This window comes from Budorcas taxicolor, chromosome 4 (assembly GCF_023091745.1).
Source record: "Budorcas taxicolor isolate Tak-1 chromosome 4, Takin1.1, whole genome shotgun sequence".
NCBI classification, from domain to species: domain Eukaryota; kingdom Metazoa; phylum Chordata; class Mammalia; order Artiodactyla; family Bovidae; genus Budorcas; species Budorcas taxicolor.
This window is the reverse complement of record NC_068913.1, coordinates 104,680,605-104,702,835: the sequence shown is the minus strand read 5'-3', so window position 1 is coordinate 104,702,835 and position 22,231 is coordinate 104,680,605. Positions and strand designations below refer to the sequence as shown.

General features: G+C 47.7%; 1 protein-coding gene across 2 annotated transcripts in view; it reads left to right on the top strand.

The window, feature by feature from the left end:
* HIPK2 (homeodomain interacting protein kinase 2) overlaps window positions 1-22,231 on the top strand; it is a 193,984-nt gene that overhangs the window by 167,699 nt on the left and 4,054 nt on the right. For both annotated transcript variants that reach the window (XM_052638357.1, XM_052638356.1), the window contains exons 12-13: window positions 3,311-3,592; window positions 18,607-18,851. In XM_052638357.1, coding sequence (XP_052494317.1) covers window positions 3,311-3,592; window positions 18,607-18,851 — 527 coding nt within the window. The remainder of the gene's footprint in view (window positions 1-3,310; window positions 3,593-18,606; window positions 18,852-22,231) is intronic.

The window sequence follows — 22,231 nt, the reverse complement described above, 5'->3', positions numbered from 1 at the left end:
TTGAAGGCCGGAGGAGAAAAGGACAGAGGTTGAGATGGCTGGATGACATCACCGACTCAATGGACATGAATGTGAACAAGCTCTGGGAGACAGTGAAGGACAGGGAAACCTGCTGTGCTGCAGTCCATGGGTCGCAAAGAGTCAGATACAACTGAACAACGACAAAGCTATAGGGACATAGATCAGATCAGGAGCTGCTAAGGACTAGAGGGAACTTTTCAAGGTGATGACAAATTTCTGTATCTGCATTGTGATGGGAATTACATGACTGTACATTTGTTAAAACTCATCAAACAATTCAAAGGGGTGACTTACACTGTATGTAAATGACACCTCAATATACCTTACTTAAAAAAATCGAGATTTCCTAACAAAAAAATCGAGATCAAAATTGTATGGCTGTAAAATTGTTCCTACATCTCTCTCCAGTGGCTTGGAGGTCCCTAATTGTTTATTTGGAATAGGTTAATCAAGAGAAGTCAAGTAATACATGAAATGTCTAGTGAATTTTGTTTTTATACTTCCTTGGATAGCAAGATGCCAGAAATTAGATCTGCCTCTTTTCAGTTTTTTTCATGTGAAAAGTAATCCAAGAGCTGACTTCCTGAAGTTGTCATCCTTCCTGAACAAGATTCTTATTTGGTTGTTTCTGACAGCTTAGGGAAATTCATGTCAGATCAGTGGCAGGCTTCCAGAATGCTTTTGTATGACAGCTTTGTGATAGAACACCCATGTCTGTGTTAGACTGGGTGGCACCAGAGGCCCCTGGCTCAGTCCTCATGGGCTGTCCTGCTCAGTCTGGTGTGTGGTCACCAGAACCGTGGTCTGGCTTGAGCTTGGCCTCTGTATGCTCACTTTGGCCAGGTAGGGGCAAGAAGAACCCTTAGCCTCTGACCTGTTGGTAAGTCCCTCTTTGTTGCCTTCTTACCACCCAGCTGGCTTTAGAAGGCTCACTGCCAGTGCATTTCAAGATCAGTGGGACTATAGTGAAAATTATGGGTCTGCCTATTTTAAAGACCAATGCCTTAGGCAAAACAATTGGAAAAACCAGAAGGCTCTCCCGTTTAGCAGACGGTACGATCAGGCATAGTTTTCTTTAAAAATGCCAAGTAGACATATTTTAACTGCTCGAGTAGTGAAAACTTAATCTCAAAATTGTACCATGTTAGTAATAACAAATACAAAGTTCTCTGGTAAGTACAAATAATAGAACAATCAGTGAAACTTCCTTCTTATTAGGAGCCCCCCAAAAGGAACAAGCAACATATCTGATACCAACTAAATAGAAAATTAAATAGACCCACCTTTATGGAGTTATTTTCATCTAATTACCTTCCCTTTAGCTAGAAGGTGCTAGAATCTCTAAGGACATATCACAATCTTAAGTTTCATTATAGGCTGGCTTTGGTCTCATTGTATAGATACAACCAAGGTCAGCAACAGTTGATGGGGAGGGGAAGGGTAAGGTCTTTTTTCTCTAAAGTTACCAGAAACTACATTGGCGTTTTTGATAAGTAATTTCCAGTTGATCAAAATCAAGAGTTACAGGTCCCTTAAGCATACATTTTCCTTTTGCATTTTTCCTGGTTTTTCATTGCAATTGAAACAGACTGGTAAGCTTCCTGTGAGGCTCATGTGTCAAAATCCAGGATTTTCTTTGGGTTTTTTTTTGGTTGCACTGCGAGGCATGTGGCATCTTAGTTCCACAACCATGGATTGAACCCATGTCCCCTGCATTAGAGGCAGAGTCTTAACCACAAGACCGCCCATTAAGTCCCCAGAAAAATTAATTTTTGAAAAACTATACCCCCACAGATACTTTTATGGTCATGTCCTTTTCCCAGAGGAGGAAGGAGGCAAAGCTACCCTTTAACCTTAGATCTTTTAGCTCCAGGAAGTTTTAGGAAATGAGTGTTGTCATTGAATCAGTGATAAACCAGCCATGAGCAAGGAAACGAAAGCTTTATGTGCAAATATCTTTTCTTCCACCTCCCTCCAAAATAAGACCTCACTCAGTACACTGGGGAGGATGACAAGATTGAACTTAGGAAGTTGGGCTTTGACCCTGAAGGCAGGGGGCTGCGTTGGGGCAGACACCCCTGAAATCAGCCCCCACCACAAGACTGGCCCAGTCCTTGGGCATGGTCCTCTGTCCTCTCCTGAGAGCCCTGGCTACCCAGTTTGTCCCTCAGCAGGTAGAGCCCAGAGAAGCCAGGATGCTGCCCTGTCTGTGAAGCAATTGAAAGAAAGAGTCCCACAGGCCACTGCCTCTGCAGTCTGGTTAAGCCCGAGTGCACTGGTCCTCTATCCGATTTATGGAGGGCAACACGGGGCTTCCCTGGTGTCTCACAGGTTAAAGCGTCTGCCTGCAATGTGGGAGACCTGGGTTCGATCCCTGGGTTGGGAAGACCCCCTGGAGAAGGAAATGGCAACCCACTCCAGTATTCTTGCCTGGAGAATCCCATGGACGGAGGAGCCTGGTGGGCTACAGTCCACAGGGTCGCAAAGAGTCGGACATGACTGAGCGACTTTACTTTCACTTTCTACAGTGAATGGTGTCGGATTCGTGATCTCCGAAGAAGATACAACTTCAGGACCAGGGAGCAGGCTTGAGCACTCAAGAGCTTTTGTATAGCAGTTTTATTAAAGTATAAAAAAGGGACAGAGAAAGCTTCTGACACAGACATCAGAAGGGGGAGGAGGAGTGCCCTCCCCCATGCTAGTTTTAGCAAGCTGTTTTATGTCTGTTAGAAAGCTATTAATCATACAGAGACACCTCAAGACTGAGGGAGTTTCACCAGGCCCCTCTCCCACAATATGCATTTTTGAGACAGGATGGCACGAAGTATGTCATCCCCAGCCATAAAACAATTGATATGAATACTGGTTTGTTGAGCTGTTATCAGCCAAAAGTTAGTCTTAGGTGGAACCATTTTGAAGAAAGGCAAATTCCAAAGCAAACACATAGTTTCATTAACATAGCTTAAGAAAAACATTTCCGTAAGAAAAACGTGTTGGTTAGCTCAAGGTTTGAGAAAAGTTAAGTTCAGGTGGAACTAAGTGTTGTCATGGCAACATAGAATTTTAAGAGAAAAAATTCGACACTTGTAGTTTGTTTCCTCCTGCCGCCTAAGGGAGAGATAAAAAAATGTCTGACACTTGCAGCCTATTTCCCGTTTGGAGACCCGTGGCCTTCCTGCCTGTGACCCTCTCAATTTGGCCATGCTGGTGTTTCTAGACATTTGGGCTTCTTGCAAGAACCTGGCAGCTCTGACTTTCTCCCTGAGTGTGTGTGGCTTTATCGTTCCAGAAACGTCTCCACCTGTGAGGTGTCCTCCTCTCAGGCCGTCAGCTCGCCGCAGCGGTCCAAGCGCGTCAAGGAGAACACGCCTCCGCGCTGCGCCCTGGTGCACAGCAGCCCCGCCTGCAGCTCATCCGTCACGTGCGGCTGGGGTGACGGGGCCTCCAGCACCACCAGGGAGCGGCAGCGGCAAACGATCGTCATCCCCGACACCCCTAGCCCCACGGTCAGCGTCATCACCATCAGCAGCGACACGGACGAGGAGGAGGAGCAGAAGCACGCCCCCACCAGGTGAGCCATGACACCTTCAGACACCAGGAAGGAGCGGAGTGGGGGTGCGCGGTGCATGGCCGGCTCACCCAGAGACAGTTGGGGGTGGGCCTGGACCACTTCCTCGTCATCCAAAGTGATGATTCATCCTTCTCTCCTGGCCCCTGAATCCTGGCCTTGGCATGTCCTGGAGCCCTAAAGTGAGTTCAGAGGATGGTGCAATAGATCGGGGCTTCTCAGGTGGCTCAGATGGTGAAGAAGCCACCTGTAAAGCAGGAGACCTCCGTTCAGTCCCTGGGTGGGGAAGATCCCTGGAGAAGGGAATGGCAACCCGCTCCAGTATTCTTGCCTAGAGAATCCCCACGGACAGAGGCGCCTCACAGGCTACAGGCCATGGGGTTGCAAAGAGTTGGACATAACTGAATGACTAACACTTCACTTTCTACTTTTCAAACAGATTTCTATAATTATTGAAAGCCAAAAATAATTTTGAGTCAATTTGGTCTTAAAAAATAGATATAGGCCCTCTACATTTGGGGGATGTGAGTCCATGAAAGTCAGGCACACAGTGCCATTATATTTCAGCCCTCATAAGCTAAAAATCTCTGCCTCGGGCTATTGAATGTATTCCCAGTTGGTCAGGCTGTTTCTCAAACATTGCCTTGGCTCGCTCAGAATTTGAGGTAATTGTCCAACTAATCAGAAATTTCCCTGTGTCTGATTAACCCAGTCTTTCAAACTGCCAGGTGGCCTTTTACCCAGAGAACATTACTGTTTATTCCAAAGTAGTAAGAACTCATTTCACTCGCTGTATGCTTCTGGGGGAGAGGAAAGAAATATTTATTATATTTGCAAGACTGTTAAGCCTGGTGCCAGAGCCTCTTTCCTATACTTGCCAGCCAGACTGAAACAGAGTTTGGTGTGAGTTTGGGCTGTCTGGTGGTCCCCTGGAACTTTTCCCTCCAAAGAGTCGGTCTCTGGTCGTTAGCATCCCCGAGCCTCGGGACCTTGTAGATCTGAAATCTCACAATCCCAACCTGCTGGCTCTTCCCACTGGGACCCAGGACCCGGCAAGGGAGGCCTGCCAGTCAGAGCACATCCTGTGACCCAGTGTGAAGACAACATTCACATTTGGGCCCAAATTATTAATTCCTAATTGGATACAATGTCACTGATTATAATCACAAGTCCTTTTGATTAGATAATAAATTCTTACCTTTGAAATCATTACACGATGTACAGATAGACTGATTAAAACATTGTCACTACAGCTATTCCTTCCTGCATGGGGTATTCCCTTCCCACCTTTATAATGAGCTCAGCATCTTGTCTTTTCACGAGAAGCCTTGTGTAGCGCTCATTCCAGTGTCCTCTTTAATGGCCCAGCCCAGTTCAGTGTGTCTCAGAGAAGTGTGTGATGGAGCATTTCTGTCCTAGCATTGGGTCAGGTGCCAGAGGGGCCAAGGAACTGAGGGCTGGGGCATAGTGCTTCACTCCCAGCCTGCCTGTTCCAGAACTGGCCTCAGTTTCCTTTGGAGACTCAGTTTCCTTTGTTTCCTTAGGAGAGCAGTCCCAAGCTGAGTCCATGCCCTGTGCCTCCCAGTCCCTTCCCAAAGGGAAAGGCTCCTCCCAGCCGCAGCCCGGGCCCTGGCCTGGAGCAGCGTGTTCACACATCTGTGGCATCAGGCATAAGAAGGACAGGCAACCTCACAGGCCCTTTGCCACAACTGGAAAAAAGCAATTTTAAAATCTGACAGTTGACTAGATTGGAATATTATTTTAACATTTGCATTGACACAGAATCTCAACATATGTGCTCAGGAGAGAACCGAATAGTGGTTCTGAGGGGAAGAAGGATGAGAAAACCATTTCTCCACCCATCAGGCTGCTGCCAGGGCTGAGGGCACAGAGCCAGCCGGAAGTACAGGCTGCCTCTGCAGCAGCCCCAGGGCCCAGAAAGAACAGAGCTGAAGCATGTGGCAGCATGGGAGGATCTTGGTGTCAGTGAGTCACAACTTAGGGGAGGGCAGGGGAGAGGCCGATGGGCAGGTGCATGTGTGAGTGACAGCCAGAGAGAGTGAGTGACAGTGGGCTGCTGAATACCGGAGACTCATAACACGGAGGACGCGGGGGCCGGCCTGCCTGCCTGCCCAGGGTAACAAGAGGCACCAGAGACATTCCGTCAAACATGGGAGGCTGCCGTTTGAGGCCAGAGCGAAGCCGAGAAAGGCGTCAGCTGTCCACAGGTGTGATGGGAAACTCACAGAATGAGCAAATTGTTTCAGAGAGATCAAATAACTGTTGCCTTGAAGAAATGTTTGAGGACCCAGAAAGGCAGGAGAGGGTATTGGAACCTGAGGAGGATAAAACAGAAACCAGTAGCTATTTTATTGATAGAGAAACCATCGTGTAATGTGACCACATTAATGTGACTGCATTTTGTAATGAGGAAAAAGATAGGGGGAAATATGAGTACTCATTCTCAGAAGTCAGACTATCGTAAAATTTAACTGGGTAAATATTTATTGGCCCCACTGGTAAGATATTATGCTCGGAACCGCAGGTGCTGCATAAATAAGGTAGACAGTCTCTGTCCTCAGGAGGTTTGCAGGGTAATAAGCAAGATAAGACACGTACAAATCTTCATAACACAAAACAGGTTACCAGGCCTCTAAAAACTAGCAGAGGACTGTAGGGATTCAAAGGGGGAACACCTTGAGGAAATAGGGGAGAGGGGGCTTTTCAAGGTCAGTGGCCCTGATATGCTTAGACAATGGGTAGAGCAGGTGAGGCTGCAAATTCCAGTGACATAAGTGGTGGGCAGAGCCTCACAGGTGGGCAGAGGGGGATCAAGAACAGGTGGGGGTTCGCTGATAAGAGAAAGTGGGAGATCAGGACAAAAGGGATTTCAGAATGGAAAGGAGGATTTGGGGGGGAATCTCCCCTTAGGTGGGCGTGGCCAGCTTTCCGAGGAGATGAGGAGCTCCCAGGAAAGCATCAGTTCTGGGAAAACAAGAACGGGACATGCCCCCAGTGCAGTCCACTGGGGAGCCGCCTGGTCACCCTCGGACTGGAAGCTTCTCTACCCGTCGGGGCTCCATTGTGAACCGTGGATGCGTCCCTCCTTGACCCTGACCATCCTCATTCCCAAACCTAATTTCTCCCAGCTGTGAGCAACGTGATTCTGCTCTTCTGTGTTTTGACCTCATTTCCTATTTGTGGCTCAGCCCCAGTACTAGCCCTGTAACCCTGCCTGAAATGCCAATGGCTTCCCCTCAGCCTCATGACAGCCTCTAGAGAGTTGAGGGAGGGGGTTGGGGGTTCCTGTGATGCTCACGGGGATGGTGAGCATGGGATCACGTGGCAGCATCTTTTAGAGCCGACCTAAGACAAGTAATCCTAGGTGGCTCAGCGGTAAAGAATCCACCTGCCAATGCAGGAGACGAGGGAGATGCAGGTTCGATCCCTGGCCCGGGAAGATCCCCTAGAGGAGGAAATGGCAACCCACTCCAGTGTTCTTGCCTGGGAAATGATATGGACAGATGAGCCTGGTAGGCTACAGTCCATGGGGTCGCAAAGAGTCAGACATAAGTTAGCCACTGAGCACATAAGCACAAGCGTGTCAATAAATCTCCAGGACCAGGTGACATTGTCTAGAATTCTCAGGGGAATGCCAAGGCAAAATTATCATTCCCAGCCCCAGCATGTGGCACTGTTAGCTGCCAGAGCAAACGGACACTCAACAACTCCTGCTTGTGCGAAGGACTCCAGAGTGTGAGGGGCAGGCTGGGGGCGAGTGAACCAGACAGGAAGGGGGTTGTAACAGACATTCCCCAGGAGTTTTCACCTGCACTGTCTCTGCATCATTTGATGAGCTGACACAAGGCTGGTAGTTGTAGTCCCATTTAATAGATGAGGAAACTGAGGTCTGAGAAAAGTAAGTCACCCAGACTGGCAAAGGTTCCAAGTAGCAGAATTGGGATTCAGGCTCTGTGACAGTGAGGAAATGGCAATCTTAATTACTGGCAAAAATAATTTATTTCTCCTTAGTCATTAATTCAACACATTATAAATTATGTCCTCGGCCTCCTCTGACCGTAACCATGCCCACACCCATGGTCTCACCTGCTGTGTGCAGGGCACCAGGCCAGGGCAGTGGGGAGTCCAGGGCATGTTCACTGAGCCCTGACTCAGGCCGGGCATTGGTTGAGTGCAGCTGCTCTAGCAGCAGGCCAGGCAGAATTCATCTGTTCTCATTTCTTCAAGAAGGTTTGAAAAAGCGAGGAGGCCAGGCAAGACCCATTGTCTTCTTTTTCCATGTTGGATGAGGGGGCTCTGTGGTCATGGCTAGAGTTGTTTGTGTAAGGATAGAAAACAGATATTTTTTGGATTCCCCAGGATTAGGTAGTAGAACCAGTCTTACTTTAAATACACATAAATGATTTTGATGAGAGGAGCAGCTGACTCTCTGCATATGCTGAATAAGCCATCTTTTCTCCCTTGAAATTTCCTTGGAGAAGGCTTATGGGTGCCCATTTTATTATTCAGACCTTTCTGCCAACCTTGCCTTGTGCTGAAGCTGTTTTTCAGGGGCCATGAGGCTACATCATACAGGCTTCCAGAGTGTGTGACCAGAGTGGCTCATTTCACTCATTTCAGCTGATCCATTAGAAATCATTTTGCCCGGTCTCCATTATTCATTCATTTATCTACTCATTCAGTTATCTATTTCTGGTAGACGGGGTTCATTTACCGAGGTCATCAGGGCACCACTGTATCCTGCATCACTTTGCAAGTGATGCTCAGAGTGTTACAGCTAATCTGACCAAAATGTGAACTTCCCTAGGAGACTGATTCATCATTATCCCTAAGGATTTTAGACAGGGGTCATTCTGAAACTGTTTATCCCCCAAAAGTGAGACACCAACCCCCCACAATGTTCTTTTTGACACTAAATTGAAAATCCAGATAAGTTACTACAGAAAAGTCACAGTCAGGAAGCTGATGTGCTGCTGCCCAAAAGACGGCCTGAGGAATTAGCATCCACTTAACAGGGCAAAGCGCACACACCCACTCAGGCCAACTTCGTGCTGTGCTGGTGGCATCAGAGCCAGGCTTGAGGAAAGAAGCAAAGGAACCCAGCACACAGTGTCATTTGGAGGGCTTGTTACTTTGCGGTGTTAAGTTAAATCTGATGAACCAGTTTCCATCACCTGACTCTTCCTGGGAGATGTGAGTTTTGAGGAGAGTGCCCCATGGCTTCCTCTTTCCTGGGCTTCATTCAGAACATCCCAGTGGTTAAGGGCTGCACTTTATGAAAAGACTGCATTTTGAAGACAAGACACTGCACCCAACTGTCTCCAGCCACCAGTCCTCCACTTCTCCGTGTTACAAAGCCGTTACTGACATGTAGCGACGCCCTGCTGTCCTGCCTGCCTTCCACAGGCCAGAGGGAGGAGCGCAGGAGCAGCTTGGAAAGCACAGGCAGAGCCGTGCCCAGGGGACAGGCCCAGCATGATCAGGAGAGGCCTGCAGGCATGCAGAAGGCGGGGGCAGGGTGAACACCGGCTACTGCGTGTGATGCCTGAGGACCAGGCCACCCCTGGCTCCTTCCAGACCCCATTTCAGATTTCTCCAGAAGGCAGTCAAGTTGAAAGTGATCATAACGGTGACATGTGTATATGCATATCTTGGGGCTTCCCAGGTGGCGGTAATGGTAAAGAACTCACCTGTTGGTGCAGGAGACATAAGAGATGTGGGTTTTGATCCCTGGGTCAGAAAGATCGATCCCCTGGAGAAGGAAATGGCAACCCACTCCAATATTCTTGCCTGGAGAATCCCATAGACAGAGGAGCCTGGCAAGGTACAGTCCATATTGAGAAACATACATATGTATATATATGGATATGGATATGGATAATGTAGCTCAAATGGAATATATGCACCAAATTTAAAATGTAGAGGGTTTTTTTTTTTTTTTTTTGGTCCTCAGTCAGTTCACTCAGTCGTGTCCAACTCTTTGCGACCCCATGGACTGCAGCATGCCAGGCCTCCCTTGTCTATCACCAGCTCCCAGAGCTTACTCAGACTTATGTCCATCAAGTCAGTGATGCCATCCAACCATCTCATCCTCTGCCATCCCCTACTCCTCCTGCCTTCAGTCTTTCCCAGCATCAGGGTCTTTTCCAGTGAGTCAGTTCTTCACATCAGGTGGCCAAACTATTGGAGTTTCAGCTTCAGCATCAATCCTTCCAATGAATATTCAGGACTGATCTCCTTTAGGATTGACTGGTTGGATCTCCTTCCTGTCCTAAGGACTCTCAAGAGTCCTCTCCAACACCACAGTTCAAAAGCATCAATTCTTTGGTGCTCAGCTTTCTTTAAGTTGGAGGCCACGTGATACATCGGAAGGAGCACGCTGGCCTGGGGGCATTGGCACCCCAGCCCCTCCACTCACGTGCAGAGCTAGTTAAAGGCTGTTGGCCATTTCTCTCTGGTTGGGTGGAAAGGGAGTGGGACAGCACAGTGAACAGCTCGCACCCCCATGCAGGTGGCTGGGCCAGCAGCTGTCATCTCCATCACTTGGGTAGCTGTCCTTGCGAACAATCCCACGCCCCATGCCTCTGTTGCCGACTTGGCCCCTGGTGGAACCCAAAGGAGGACCCTCAGTTGCCTTACATTCTCAGTGCTCATGGAGAGGAGGAGCTGTGTAGCTGGTGATGAAGAGGGAGTGCAGGCTCTGGACAACACAACAGGAAAAAAAAAAAAAAAACCAGTAACCGAATTTAAAAGTGGGCTAAGGATTTGGACAGAGTTTACTTAAAAGAAGATGTACCAGCAGCCATATGAAAAGTGCTCAGCCTCCCTCATAATCAGGGAAATGCAAGGCAAAACCATGGTGTGATATCACCTCACACGTGGCAGGATGGCTGTTACCAAAAAGACAAAAGCTGATAAGTGTGGATGGAGAAAGTGGAGACGTTGGAAGTCTTGTACACTGCTGGTGGGAATATAAGTTGGTGTAGCTACTACAGAAAACAGTATGGAGGTTCCTCAAAAAAATTAAAAACAGGGACTTCTCAGGTGGTCCAGTGGTTAAGACTCCATGCTTCCAATGCAGGAGGTGCAGGCTCGATCCCTGGTCCGAGAACTAAGATCCCACATTCCGTGGGGCACAGCCAAAAAGTGAAAAGTAGAACTGCCATGTGATCTAGCAGTCCCACTTCTGAGTGTTTATCCAAAAGAATTAAAATCAGAACCTCAAAGAGATACCTACGCTCCCATGTTGACTGCAGCATCAGTCACAGTAGCCAAGAAGTAGAAGCAACCTAAGTGTCCATCAGATGAATGGATAAAAAAAATGTGACCTGTGCATACAGTGGGATGCTATTCAGCCTTAAAAGGAAGGAAAATGTGCAGTATGCGACCTCATACATGAGCTATCTAAAATAGTCTAATTCACAGAATCAAAGAATTAAATCTCGGTTGTCAGGGGCTGTGGGTAGGGGGACATGGGCAGTCGCTAATCAACAGGCATAAATCTCAGTTACAATGAATAAGCTTCAGAGATCTGCTATACAGCGTCACTGATTGTATACTTAAAATTTTAAGAAAGTAGATCTCATGTTGCATATTCTTACCACAATAAAATAAAAAGTTTTAAATAAACTAAGACCACACTCAGTCACAAGAAGAAAAAGGAGCAGAAGAACGCTAGCGCTTGGTTCCAGCCCAGCTCTGTCCCCAACCAGCTATGTGACCTTGAACATCCAAGTGACCTAAAGTACCCAACATTTTCCTGTTCTCAAAATGAAAGTTATCATTTTCTCTACCTCATAGTCTGGCGGTGAGGATTCAAGGGGATAAAACATGTAAAGGACTTTGAACAGTAGTTGTGCATTCAGTAAACATTATCTATATTTCAGTAATCAGTGTCATAATAATAGAAGAGCAGTTTTCACCTACAGTGTTGAGTATGGCATGGAAAGTTCATTGGTGGAGATGAGTTTTGACTCTGGTCTTGCAGGATGGAATTGACCGGCAGATGGAAATCAGAAGCATAGTCCAGGTAGGGTCTTACAGAGAAGGGGTCGCAGAATTGTGTCTGATTCTCCAGCCATGTTTTCTCCATTGGGGCTGATTTCTTTGCTTCTTAGCTCCTTGTTTCTTTTCATCACTTGAAAATGATGAAAATCATCTATTGCCATGACAACACAATGCAGTCGTGAACTCCGGCAGCTTTGTTCTTTATCCAGAAGTGACGTTCTGTCGAGGGCATTTAAGCAAGGATTTCTCATTCTGCTCTTGTCACTGTCTGTCTCACTTCCATTAACCAATTCATAATGGGATTGATAAGCTATCAATAATAATTAGACACTGTCGTGGGGTGAATCCCAGCAGAATCGACATGGAGGAGCTAAAAGAATCCGAAGTCATCGTGTCAAATGCGTGCTCATTTTTAAATTGACTCATTTAACAGCTTGCCTTTTGTTCTTTAATCTGCATAGTACATCAAGTAGAGCACAGAGATTCTAACAATAGAAGAGATTAGAAACAGAGCTATCAAATTAATTCACCTCTTCTAAACCTGTCACATGTAAATCCAAAAATGTAGGTATATCAGCATCAGACTGTGTTGTACCTGTCTGCTCATCAGGCATGGGGACTTCCAGCTCCAAAAAAATAGGGAGGAATCCCTGAAGAGCTCAGAGAGGTTTTATCCCACACTCCTGATAGATATCAAGAAAATGACATGCAGAATTCCTCTACCCCTTTGGTGGAAAGACTCACTACCTGTTAGGTTTCCATTAGAAGATGCCTTTCAGTTCTGAGGGGTCATCTAGATCAGCTGTCAGCTTTATAAGACTCTTGCCAGAAAGCCATCCTCCGGTAACAGGAAGCTCACTGGTTCACGAATTGGCCCACTGTATGTTCGGATAATTCCAGTTGTCAGAAAATTCTTACTCGTATTGAGCTGAAGCTTCTCTGCAATTTCTAAACTTGAGTAAAGAATTGCAAGTATGTCCACCTTGAATTTGGTTATAGCTTGGCCAAAATTAGTGGGGTGGGGTATGTGTGTTTAATTTGTCCATTTTCTATTTGTGTGTTAGTCCCTCAGTCATGTCTGACTCTTTGTGACCTCATGAACTGTAGCCTTCCAGGCTCCTCTGTCCATGGAATTCTCCAGGCAAGAATACTGGAGTGGGTGGCCATTTCCTTCTCCAGTGGATCTTCCTGACCCAGGGATCAAACCCATGTCTCCTGCATTGGAGGCAGATTCTTTACCGTCTGAGCCACCGGGGAAGCCCTATTTAATAGACTACTCAGAACCTAAGGAGGATATGTAGTCAGCAGGGATTGTCTTGGTCTGGGTCTCCGTGAAAAATACACTTACTAAAAGGATTTATTTTCTCTCCAAATTAGAGTAAAACAAATCCTCTTTTAAATGTCTTTAATAATAAATATTTAGGAGACCACAAATGGCTCCTTTAAGGCCACTCTCCCTAACAATTTCTTAGCAGGTTAGAGCTGGAGGGACATCCAGGGTCGCCCCAGTATATCCAGGCCACTGCCCAAGGTCACACCAATAACATGGACAGCCACACCAGGCCTAGAGCGCCAGCTCTGAGGACACATTTGGCAACAGCCAGCCTCTGTCCTTCACGTGGGGTCCACCACCCAGAGTCTGTGCACCTGCAGCAGAACGTTTCTGCGTTTAGGGAGGTGACCAGATGAGTCACTGTGTGTGTGTCATTTAATCAGGCGGAACTGGCTGTGACCGAAGTGGAGAGTGAAGGGCGGGGCAGGCTAGCCGCACGCTCACAGTCTCCCAGCGCTGACCCTGGTCCTGGGAGCATTTTGTGATGGTGCCAGGAGTCAGGGGGGTTAGAGCTGGGGGCGTTTCCTCTAATAACATCTTATTACACTACAGACTGCTCCCAGGCCCGCCCCACCCCCCACAGAGAGCAGCTGTGGCTTCTTCCACCAGTTTTTTTTTTTTTTAAGGCAGCTCCCCTTCCTCCCAGTGTGTTGTGGGTTAGTCACTCAGTCGTGTCCAACTCTTTGCCACCCCCTGGACTGTAGCCCATCAGGCTCTTCTGTCCATGGATTTTCCAGGCAAGAATACTGGAGTGGGTTGTCATTGCCTCCTCCAGAGGATCTTTCCAACCCAGAGATCGAACCCGAGTCTCCGGTTTCTCCTGCATTGCAGGCGGATTCTTTACTGCTGAGCCATCAGGAAAGCCCCAGTGCTCCTTCCCATTCCCACAGCTTTCCAGAACTCTTGTTGCTCTCAGATTTCATGTCCCTACTTTGGAGGCTTGGGGATCTTTCCCTGGTGCCCCACTTTCTAGTTCTTCTGCCACATCTGAGTCGTTCATCCCCACCTACCTTGTAAGTCCCATTTGCTTTCTTGTCCCTGAATAAGCACATGGACATTAAAACTTGAGATAGAATTTGCGTACCATAGAGTCCACCCATTTAAAGTGTACAATTAAGTGGTTTGGGGCCTATTACATTTTTTTTTTCAGTTGTGCCACTCAGGTTCAGTTCAGTCGCTCAGTCATGGCCGACTCTTTGCAACCCCATGAACTGCAGCACGCCAGGCCTCCCTGTCCATCACCAACTCCCAGAGTTTACCCAAACTCATGTCCATTGAGTCAGTGATGCCATCCAGCCATCTTGTCCTCTGTCGTCCCCTTCTCGTCCTGCCCTCAATCTTCCCCAGCATCAGGGTCTTTTCAAATGAGTCAGCTCTTCCCACCAGGTGCCCAAAGGATTGGCATTTCAGCTTCAATATCAGTCCTTCCAATGAACACCAGGACTGATCTCCTTTAGGATGGACTGGTTGGATCTCCTTGCAGTCCAAGGGACTCTCAAGAGTCTTCTCCAACACCACAGTTCAAAAGCATCAATTCTTTGGCACTTAGCTTTCTTTATAGTCCAACTGTCACATCCATACGTGACTATTGGAAAAACCATAGCCTTGACTAGACGGACTTTTGTTGACAAAGTATATCCCTGCTTTTTAATATGCTGTCTAGGTTGGTCATAACTTTCCTTCCAAGGAGTAAGCGTCTTTTCATATCATGGTTGCAGTCACCAACTGCAGTGATTTTGGAGCCCCCAAAAATAAAGTATGATGCTGTTTCCCCATCTATTTGCCATGAAGTGATGGAACCAGATGCTATGATCTTAGTTTTCTGAATGTTGAGCCTCAAGCCAACTTTTTCACTGTCGTCTTTCACCTTCATCAAGAGGCTCTTTAGTTCCTCTTCACTTTCTGCCATAAGGGTGGTGTCATCTGCATATCTGCGGTTATTGATATTTCTCCCAGCGATCTTGATTCCAGCTTGTGCTTCATCCAGCCTAGTGTTTCTCATGATGTACTCTGCATAAGTTAAATAAGCCGAGTGACAATATACAGCCTTGACATACTCCTTTTCCTATTTGGAACCATTCGGTTTTTCCATGTCCAGTTCTAACTGTTGCTTCCTGACCTGCATACAGGTTTCTCAAGAGGCAGGTCAGTTGGTCTGGTATTCCCATCTCTCTATATATAAATAATAAAGTTTGCCACTTTAACCATTTTTAAGTATACAGTTCAGTGACACTAAATACATTCACTGTGTACAGCCATCACCACTATTTCCAAAACTTTTCCATCACCTCAAGCAGAAACTTTGTACCATTAAGCAGCAACTCCTCAAACTCCTCTCCCCACCCCCCAGCCCCTGGTACCCAACCTCTAATTTACATTCTGTCTCTATGAATTTGCCTATTCTAGGAATCTCGTATAAGTGGAATCACACAATATCTGTCCTTTTGTGTCCGGCTTATTTCACTTAGCGTAACATTTTCAAGATTCATCCATATTGTAGCATGTATCAGAACTTTATTCGTTTTTATGGCTGAATACTATTCTGTGATCAGCTCATGGGCACTGAAGCTATTTCCACCTTTTGGCTATGGTGATTGCTACAGCAGTGAACGTTAGCATACAAGTGTCTGTTTTGGCTTTCAACTCCGTTTTGTACTTACCTAGACCAGAATCACTGGGTCATACAGTGACTGTTTACCTCAAACTGTGTTTGAGCAACAAGCATGTGGGCCTTTTGCATTTCAGCTGTTATAAGTAGAAAGTGTAGTTCTTTATCCCCTGCAGGAGGAAATGGCAGCCCACTCCAATATTCTTGACAGGATAATCCCATGGACAGAGGAGCCTGGTGGGTTACAGTCCATTGGGGTCGGAGAGTCGGACATGACTGAGCACGCGTGCATGTAGTTTTTCTTAATTAAGATACAACCATTTTATCAGTTAGAATGAAGAACTATAAGTATATGCAATCAGTTCATTCCTTGCCTTCTTCTGAGTTCTTAATTATCGTCTGCACAGCTCACTTGACAGTTCATCATGGAAGCCTTTATGACATCCTTTCTCTTTAACTGATTATTTTAAAACTTTTAGCGTGTAACATGTCATGTTTTTATACAATCCTTCACTGAGATTTTAATCATCTCCTAGGGTGGAGACACATATTATATTTCTTTATACAGAAATTCCCTGTAGCACCTAGCATAGATCGCCAAGGATTCTAACTGATGAGTTTTAACTTCTTTCCTATCAGTCTTCTGGTTTATTCCTAGACTGGAAACTTTTCCAGAAAGTCTGTTACCTTCATAGTACTCATTTTGCCTAGAGATATTTTTTGCCTGCAAACCTGTTTTCACATGTTAAATGAGGTAACACTAATAATAGAAGCTAGTTTTCTTAGAATACTTAAACTCTGTGTTGTGTACCGTTCAAAATACTTTCTGTGTATTTTCTCATTTGAGTCTCAAAACAAGCCTGTGATGTAGGTTCTATTATTATCTACATCTTACTGGTAAGGAGATTGAATCGCTTGGAGGTTGAACAGTCACCCACGGCCACCAACACTTGCTGAAGTTAGACATCGGTCTGCTGGGCCTGTGTCCTCACCCACAGTGCAGAGAGGGGCCCTTCCACCCTGATCCAGGCGGGACAGAAGGTACAGCCCCAGGAGGAATTATCCAGCCCAGATGTCAGCAATGCAGGCTTTGGGGAGCAAGGCATCAGGCCTCCTGGGGCTCCAGTTTCTCATTTCTCCACTGCCCTCAGGGGTGGGGCAGAGATCAATCTTGGAATCTGGCTGTCACTGGCTGTGTGACCTTGGGCAAGACACCTGGGTTGGCAGGTGGCAGTATTGTGGCTCCATTAGGCGCTCTATAAATACCGGCTTCTTAGCCAAGTGGTTGGACACTGACCATCTTACTTAGGCAATCGATATTTCTTAAAAATAGATGATCAATATACAAAAATAGATGTGATCCATTTTTACACCTTTCACAATAAGCAAGCAATTCCATATCTGTCATCCCACCAGCCTCTCACTGAGCTGGGAGGCAGACAGAATTGGTTCCCAAAGTGACAAACATAAATATCTCAGGAAAAAAGAAATGTGCTGGCCCAGAGCCAGGCAAAGTGTGTTCCTCCCCAGCAGTGTATGAAGTCTCGGTTCTAGAACGAAGACCAGGGGTTCAGAGCAGCACTCTCACAGGCATCTTTTACCACCACCCCACCCTCAGCCCGGCAGTGGAGAAGCTGTAGGAGGGTCAGGACTTCCCTGAGATGGGGACCTGGGGGTCTTGGGTGGCCTGCATGGCAAAGCCATCGCCCTTCCTGTTCTCAGAGCGGAGAGGTGGCTGAGGCTGTGGGGTCCAGCTCCAATTCCTCAGCTGTGTGTGGGATTAGCGGGGTCAGCACCTCACTTTCCCATCCCTCTCACTGCATCCCAGCCCCTCTTGGATGTCTTATCCTCTCTTGCCTAAATCGGTGGGGTCTCCCAGGCCCCACGCCTAATAAAGCTCATGCTCTTCCTTCCCAGGGGTGTTTTTCTTCCACACCACAGCCTCGGGCTGCCGGGGTCTGGCTGGGTGCTCTGTGTGCTTTTCTGTCCCTCCTTGGTGGCTCAGAGGGCGCTGTGTAAATTGGAATATCTCCTGCCTTATCAGTAAACAAGAGTGTCACAGCCATCAGCGATTTCGGGCCTCCAAATGTAATGTCAAATGGAGTATTTCCTTCCATAGTAAACAGGGATGTCACAACCTAGCTATTTTTCCTTAATTAACAATAATCTTTTGATGTTCAGACTACTTGACCCTTGCTACAAACTTCTGTATAACCTGATTCCTCCCCCTACCTCCTCGGAACAGTTATCTCAGGATCACTTGAGATGCTGTCTCTCGGCCTCCCAAGTCCTAGGTCGTTGTTGTATAGCCGCTCATTTGTGTCTGACTCTTTGCAACCCCATGGGCTGCAGCACGCCAGGCTTCCCTGTCCTGCACTATCTCCCAGAGTTTGCTCAAACTCATGTCCATTGAGTCAGTGATGCCAGCCAACCATCTCATCTCTACCATCCCCTTCTCCTCTTGCCCCTAATCTTTCCCAGCATCAGGGTCTTTTCCAGTGAGTCGGCTCTTCACATCAGGGGGCCAAAGGATTGGAGCTTCAGCTTCAGCATCAGTCCTTCCAGTAAATATTCAGGGTTGATTTCCTTTAGGATTGACTGGTTTGATCTCCAAGCGGTCCAAAGGACTAGGAATTCCCACCACACAAAGGATAACTCAGTTTCTAGGTCGTGCCTGTTTTTGAGTGGACAGCTGCCCCAGAGCTCTGGGCTACCAGTGCTTCCCCCGCAGGTCTGCTGAGCCCTGCTGCATGGGGGAGAGCCCAGGCCTGCCCAGAAGGTTCTCTCACTCCATTTCCAGAAGCTTCTGTGGGCCCCACTCCAGCCCCTTCTCTTGTCCTCACGTCATCCCCACCCCCACCCCCGCCGGTGAGACTGGTGACGCCTGGGTTTCCCCATCAGGGTTCTCGAGAACAGAAGTCACATTCCTACCCTCTCTCCTGCTCTGCCTCTCTGCCCCTGCCCGCAGCAAGTGCGGCTCTGCCCAGCCAGTCAGGCGTCTCACCGCACAGCCTCTCACGGTCCTGGTTTCTCCCTTTGCGTTTCCAGCACTGTCTCCAAGCAGAGAAAAAACGTCATCAGCTGTGTCACGGTCCACGACTCTCCCTACTCCGACTCCTCCAGCAACACCAGCCCCTACTCCGTGCAGCACCGCGCCGGGCACACCACCACCACCTTTGACACCAAGGGGAGCCTGGAGCCGCACTGCACGGGGAACCCCCGGACCATCATCGTGCCCCCCCTGAAAACCCAGGCCAGCGAGGTGCTGGTGGAGTGTGACAGCCTGGGGCCAGGTAATTCGGGGGCGGAGCTGCCAGGAGCATCTCTCTGGAGGCTGGTTTTCTGCTTCCTGCGGCTCGAAATCTTGTTACAGGAGCACTTAATAACCCCTGGGTCTGGGGCGTGGGTGGTTAGTAGATCTTCACCAAGGATCCTGTTTGAGAAGATTCCTTGTTGTCAGCCCAGGTGGCCAGAGATGACCTCATATCTGTCACAAAAAGTCCTCCCTGTGATGATGGCTGCCTCATTTCTAAACTGTATCTCATGGATGGATGGATGGGTGGGTGGGGAGTTTGCAAAGAGTTTGTCACCTGAGTGGGAATAAGCCTGGTCAGCCCTCAGTGTTTCCTACTGAGGGTGGCTTTCTTTGCTCTCAAGGGACCGTTCTCAGGAACCAAATGTTCTGGAATTATTCCATCTGGGCACCCCTTAGGTTTCTCACACCTGGTGGCAGTGCAAACATTCAGGAAAGTAAGAAGGGAGACTTTCTTTTGTAAGAGGGGTGAATGCAAGAGAGAAGGCGGGTAAGGGAACCAGTGGGTCCTAGGGCCAGTGCACCCATTTAGGAAAAGACACATCTGAAAGTTAAGAATCTGAGCATTGACTCCTCAAGCCTCTCCTTACCTCACACCCTTAAGTCCTCAGGTCACCTGCATATAGCTCATTTATAAAGATTACAGCCTTAAATGCACACATCTTGGTGTGAGGGGCTCTCCTGCTTAATTAACAGTGAAGGTGTCAAGACTATGTTGTTGAAAACCTTAAGACCAGCAAGAAGAGAATGACATATTCTTTTTCATCTGTAATCCAAAATCAAAACAGCTCTGAAAACCAGATTTTAAGTTCACAGCAAACTCAACTGGTAAAACCAGACCTGAACTAACCAGAGGCTGTTTGCAGGTCCCTTTGTCATGTTCCTATTTGTGTCATAGTCATATCTGTGCCACTTAGTGAAATGTCCCCATATTTTATAGCAGAAATATTTACTTCTTTTTATTATGTGGTTAGTACCCAAGGCTCCTTTGGGGGTAACCTAAAATGTTGAATATGTATCAGATTCCCTTATAAAATCTGAAAGTCTTGATTTCAAAAGTGTCTGACCTCAGGGATTTCTGATCAGAGATTGTCAATCTACAGAATGAGATGATGAGTGTTGTAAATTGAGGATACCCGTGTTCCAGGACCTCTCAGAGAAACTCCGTAGCAGTAATGGCCCCTTTACAATTCAGGACAGTGGTCTGTAAGAGCTGGCTCAGAAAAGACCTTACCCAGGTCCTCTGGGAATTCATAAAGGCAGGGGATGGGGGTGGAGGCGGGGTGGTGAGTAACTGATGCTGAAATTCCCTTGGCCTTTTAAACACAGCGGAGGATGCATGAGAGAGTGGTGACATCATCACAGGTTAGGCATCTTCCAGCTCAGAGTTTTGTCGGTCTTGGTGCTGGCAAAATTGGGAGTTCTGAAACTTTAAGATGAGGTGGTCCAACCCCTAGTTGAGACAGGTGAGGAAACCGAAGGCCAGCTTTGCCCCACCTAACACAGCGGTTTTCTGTCAGGACCCAGAACAACAGCGAGGTGGATGGAGGCGGCTTTGAGGAGCCCACTGGTCGACCCCTTTCACATTCTGTTGCCCGTTTCCACCATCAGCTGTCATGCTGTGGGCCGCCCATGGCAGTTTTGAGGACACACCCCACTACATTTCCACAAAGACTGTTAGAGCTGAAGGGATGAGAATCTCTCAGGGATACTTCGGACCAAAAAAAAAAAAGGAAGTTATTCTCAGAATTCTCAGAAAGGCTGCTGGTTCTAAAGCACCTCATGCTGCTATCTCTGGGGAAGCCCGTGGAGTGATTTCCTGATATAAAGAGAGATGTATGTTCCCCTGTGAGGACCTGCCTTCCTAGTGACAGCAGGAGGCAGGAAGGAGCGTCATTCTGGTCCCTGTTGGCCCACCAGCCTGTGGTGTCTCTCAACACTGACACCCACCATTAGCGCCACAACCCTCCTAGCTCAGCTCAGAAGAATCAGGAGAGCAGCCTTCCTCGGCCTCCTGGGGCCCATTCGGCCCCTTTATGGCCAAAGTGTGAACTGCAACCTTTGCGGGGATCCCGGGGTTCCCTGAGCCCTCTCAGATCAAGACAGAGGCCGTGCAGCCAATAGTCCATTTTCTTTCATTCTTGTTTTGGTCCTTTTTCTCTCTCTGTGAGTCCCAGTTCAGAAAGGATCCCTGAGAATGTCTCACATAGCCTCCTCAGGTCTCTTGGGGTAGTTAAGGTTCTTCTGGAAAGCAAGAGAACGAACTCTGCCCTTTCATAAGGACCAATGCAGGACTGAGGGCAAGGTCAACCACTAAGTCCTGGATGGGACAGAACTCCTTGATCTGAGCCACTGGAGGCCCAATGCCTGCTTTCTGGGCACTGCATCACCCTGACCCAGTGACCCCTAGGCTCCCAGTTTCCCTGTCCCAGGAGACAGGACTTGATGGTCCCAAGTTGAGGCAGACATCTGTTCCTTGAGCATCAGCCTTAGCCAAGGAACAGGGATCAATAATAAAGACAGCAACCATAGCTAACACCATTAAGAGCCTAACACATGCCAGATACTAAGCATTCTGCGTCCTTTAACTCAGGTAATCCTCACAACGACCCTAACGTAGTTTCCATTACTTTCCCAGTTTTCCACATAGGAAAATAGATGCACAGAGAGGTTAACTCCACCACAGCCATGCGGCTGGCCCTCCAGGGTTCACCCGGGATCTGAAGCACTCTGTTCACAGGGGCTACCCGTGAACCCAGGCCTGTTCCCAAGCAGCAGATCTTTGAGAGCAGCTAGGAGAGATGGAGGGCAAGAGAAGGGGACAACAGAGAATGAGATGGTTGGATGGCATCTCTGACTCAATGGACACGAGTTTGAGCAAACTCCAGGAAATGGTGAAGGACAGGGGAGCCTGGCGTGCTGCAGTCCATGGGGTCACAAAGAGTCGGACACGACTTAGGGACTGAACAACATGGCTTAGGTCGAGAGCTCTATACCTCCTTCCAGCTCCAAAATATGCCCCAAGAACTTGACCTTCAGCACTTGCCTTCTCCTCTCCGAGGTCACTTCATTTCTCTCCACAGGAGGAAATTCCTAGTTTAGTCTCTTGGTTCCTTTCAAGACCCTCTTCCCTGATTCTGGGGTCCCCTGCTCTGGCAACTTAACAAGCTCTGACGCAGCCCCCCACCCACCCCTGTCCCTGTGATGATGGTGGCCTGGCCCTGTCACATCCATTTCATCTGAAGCTCTCTAACCTCTTCACTTACAGGCTCAAGCTGTGGGTCCCTTGCACTTAAGAGTTTCTCCCTCAGATATAATTACCACAAAGTGCCCAGAGCGTTGACACAGGAGCAGAGAGGT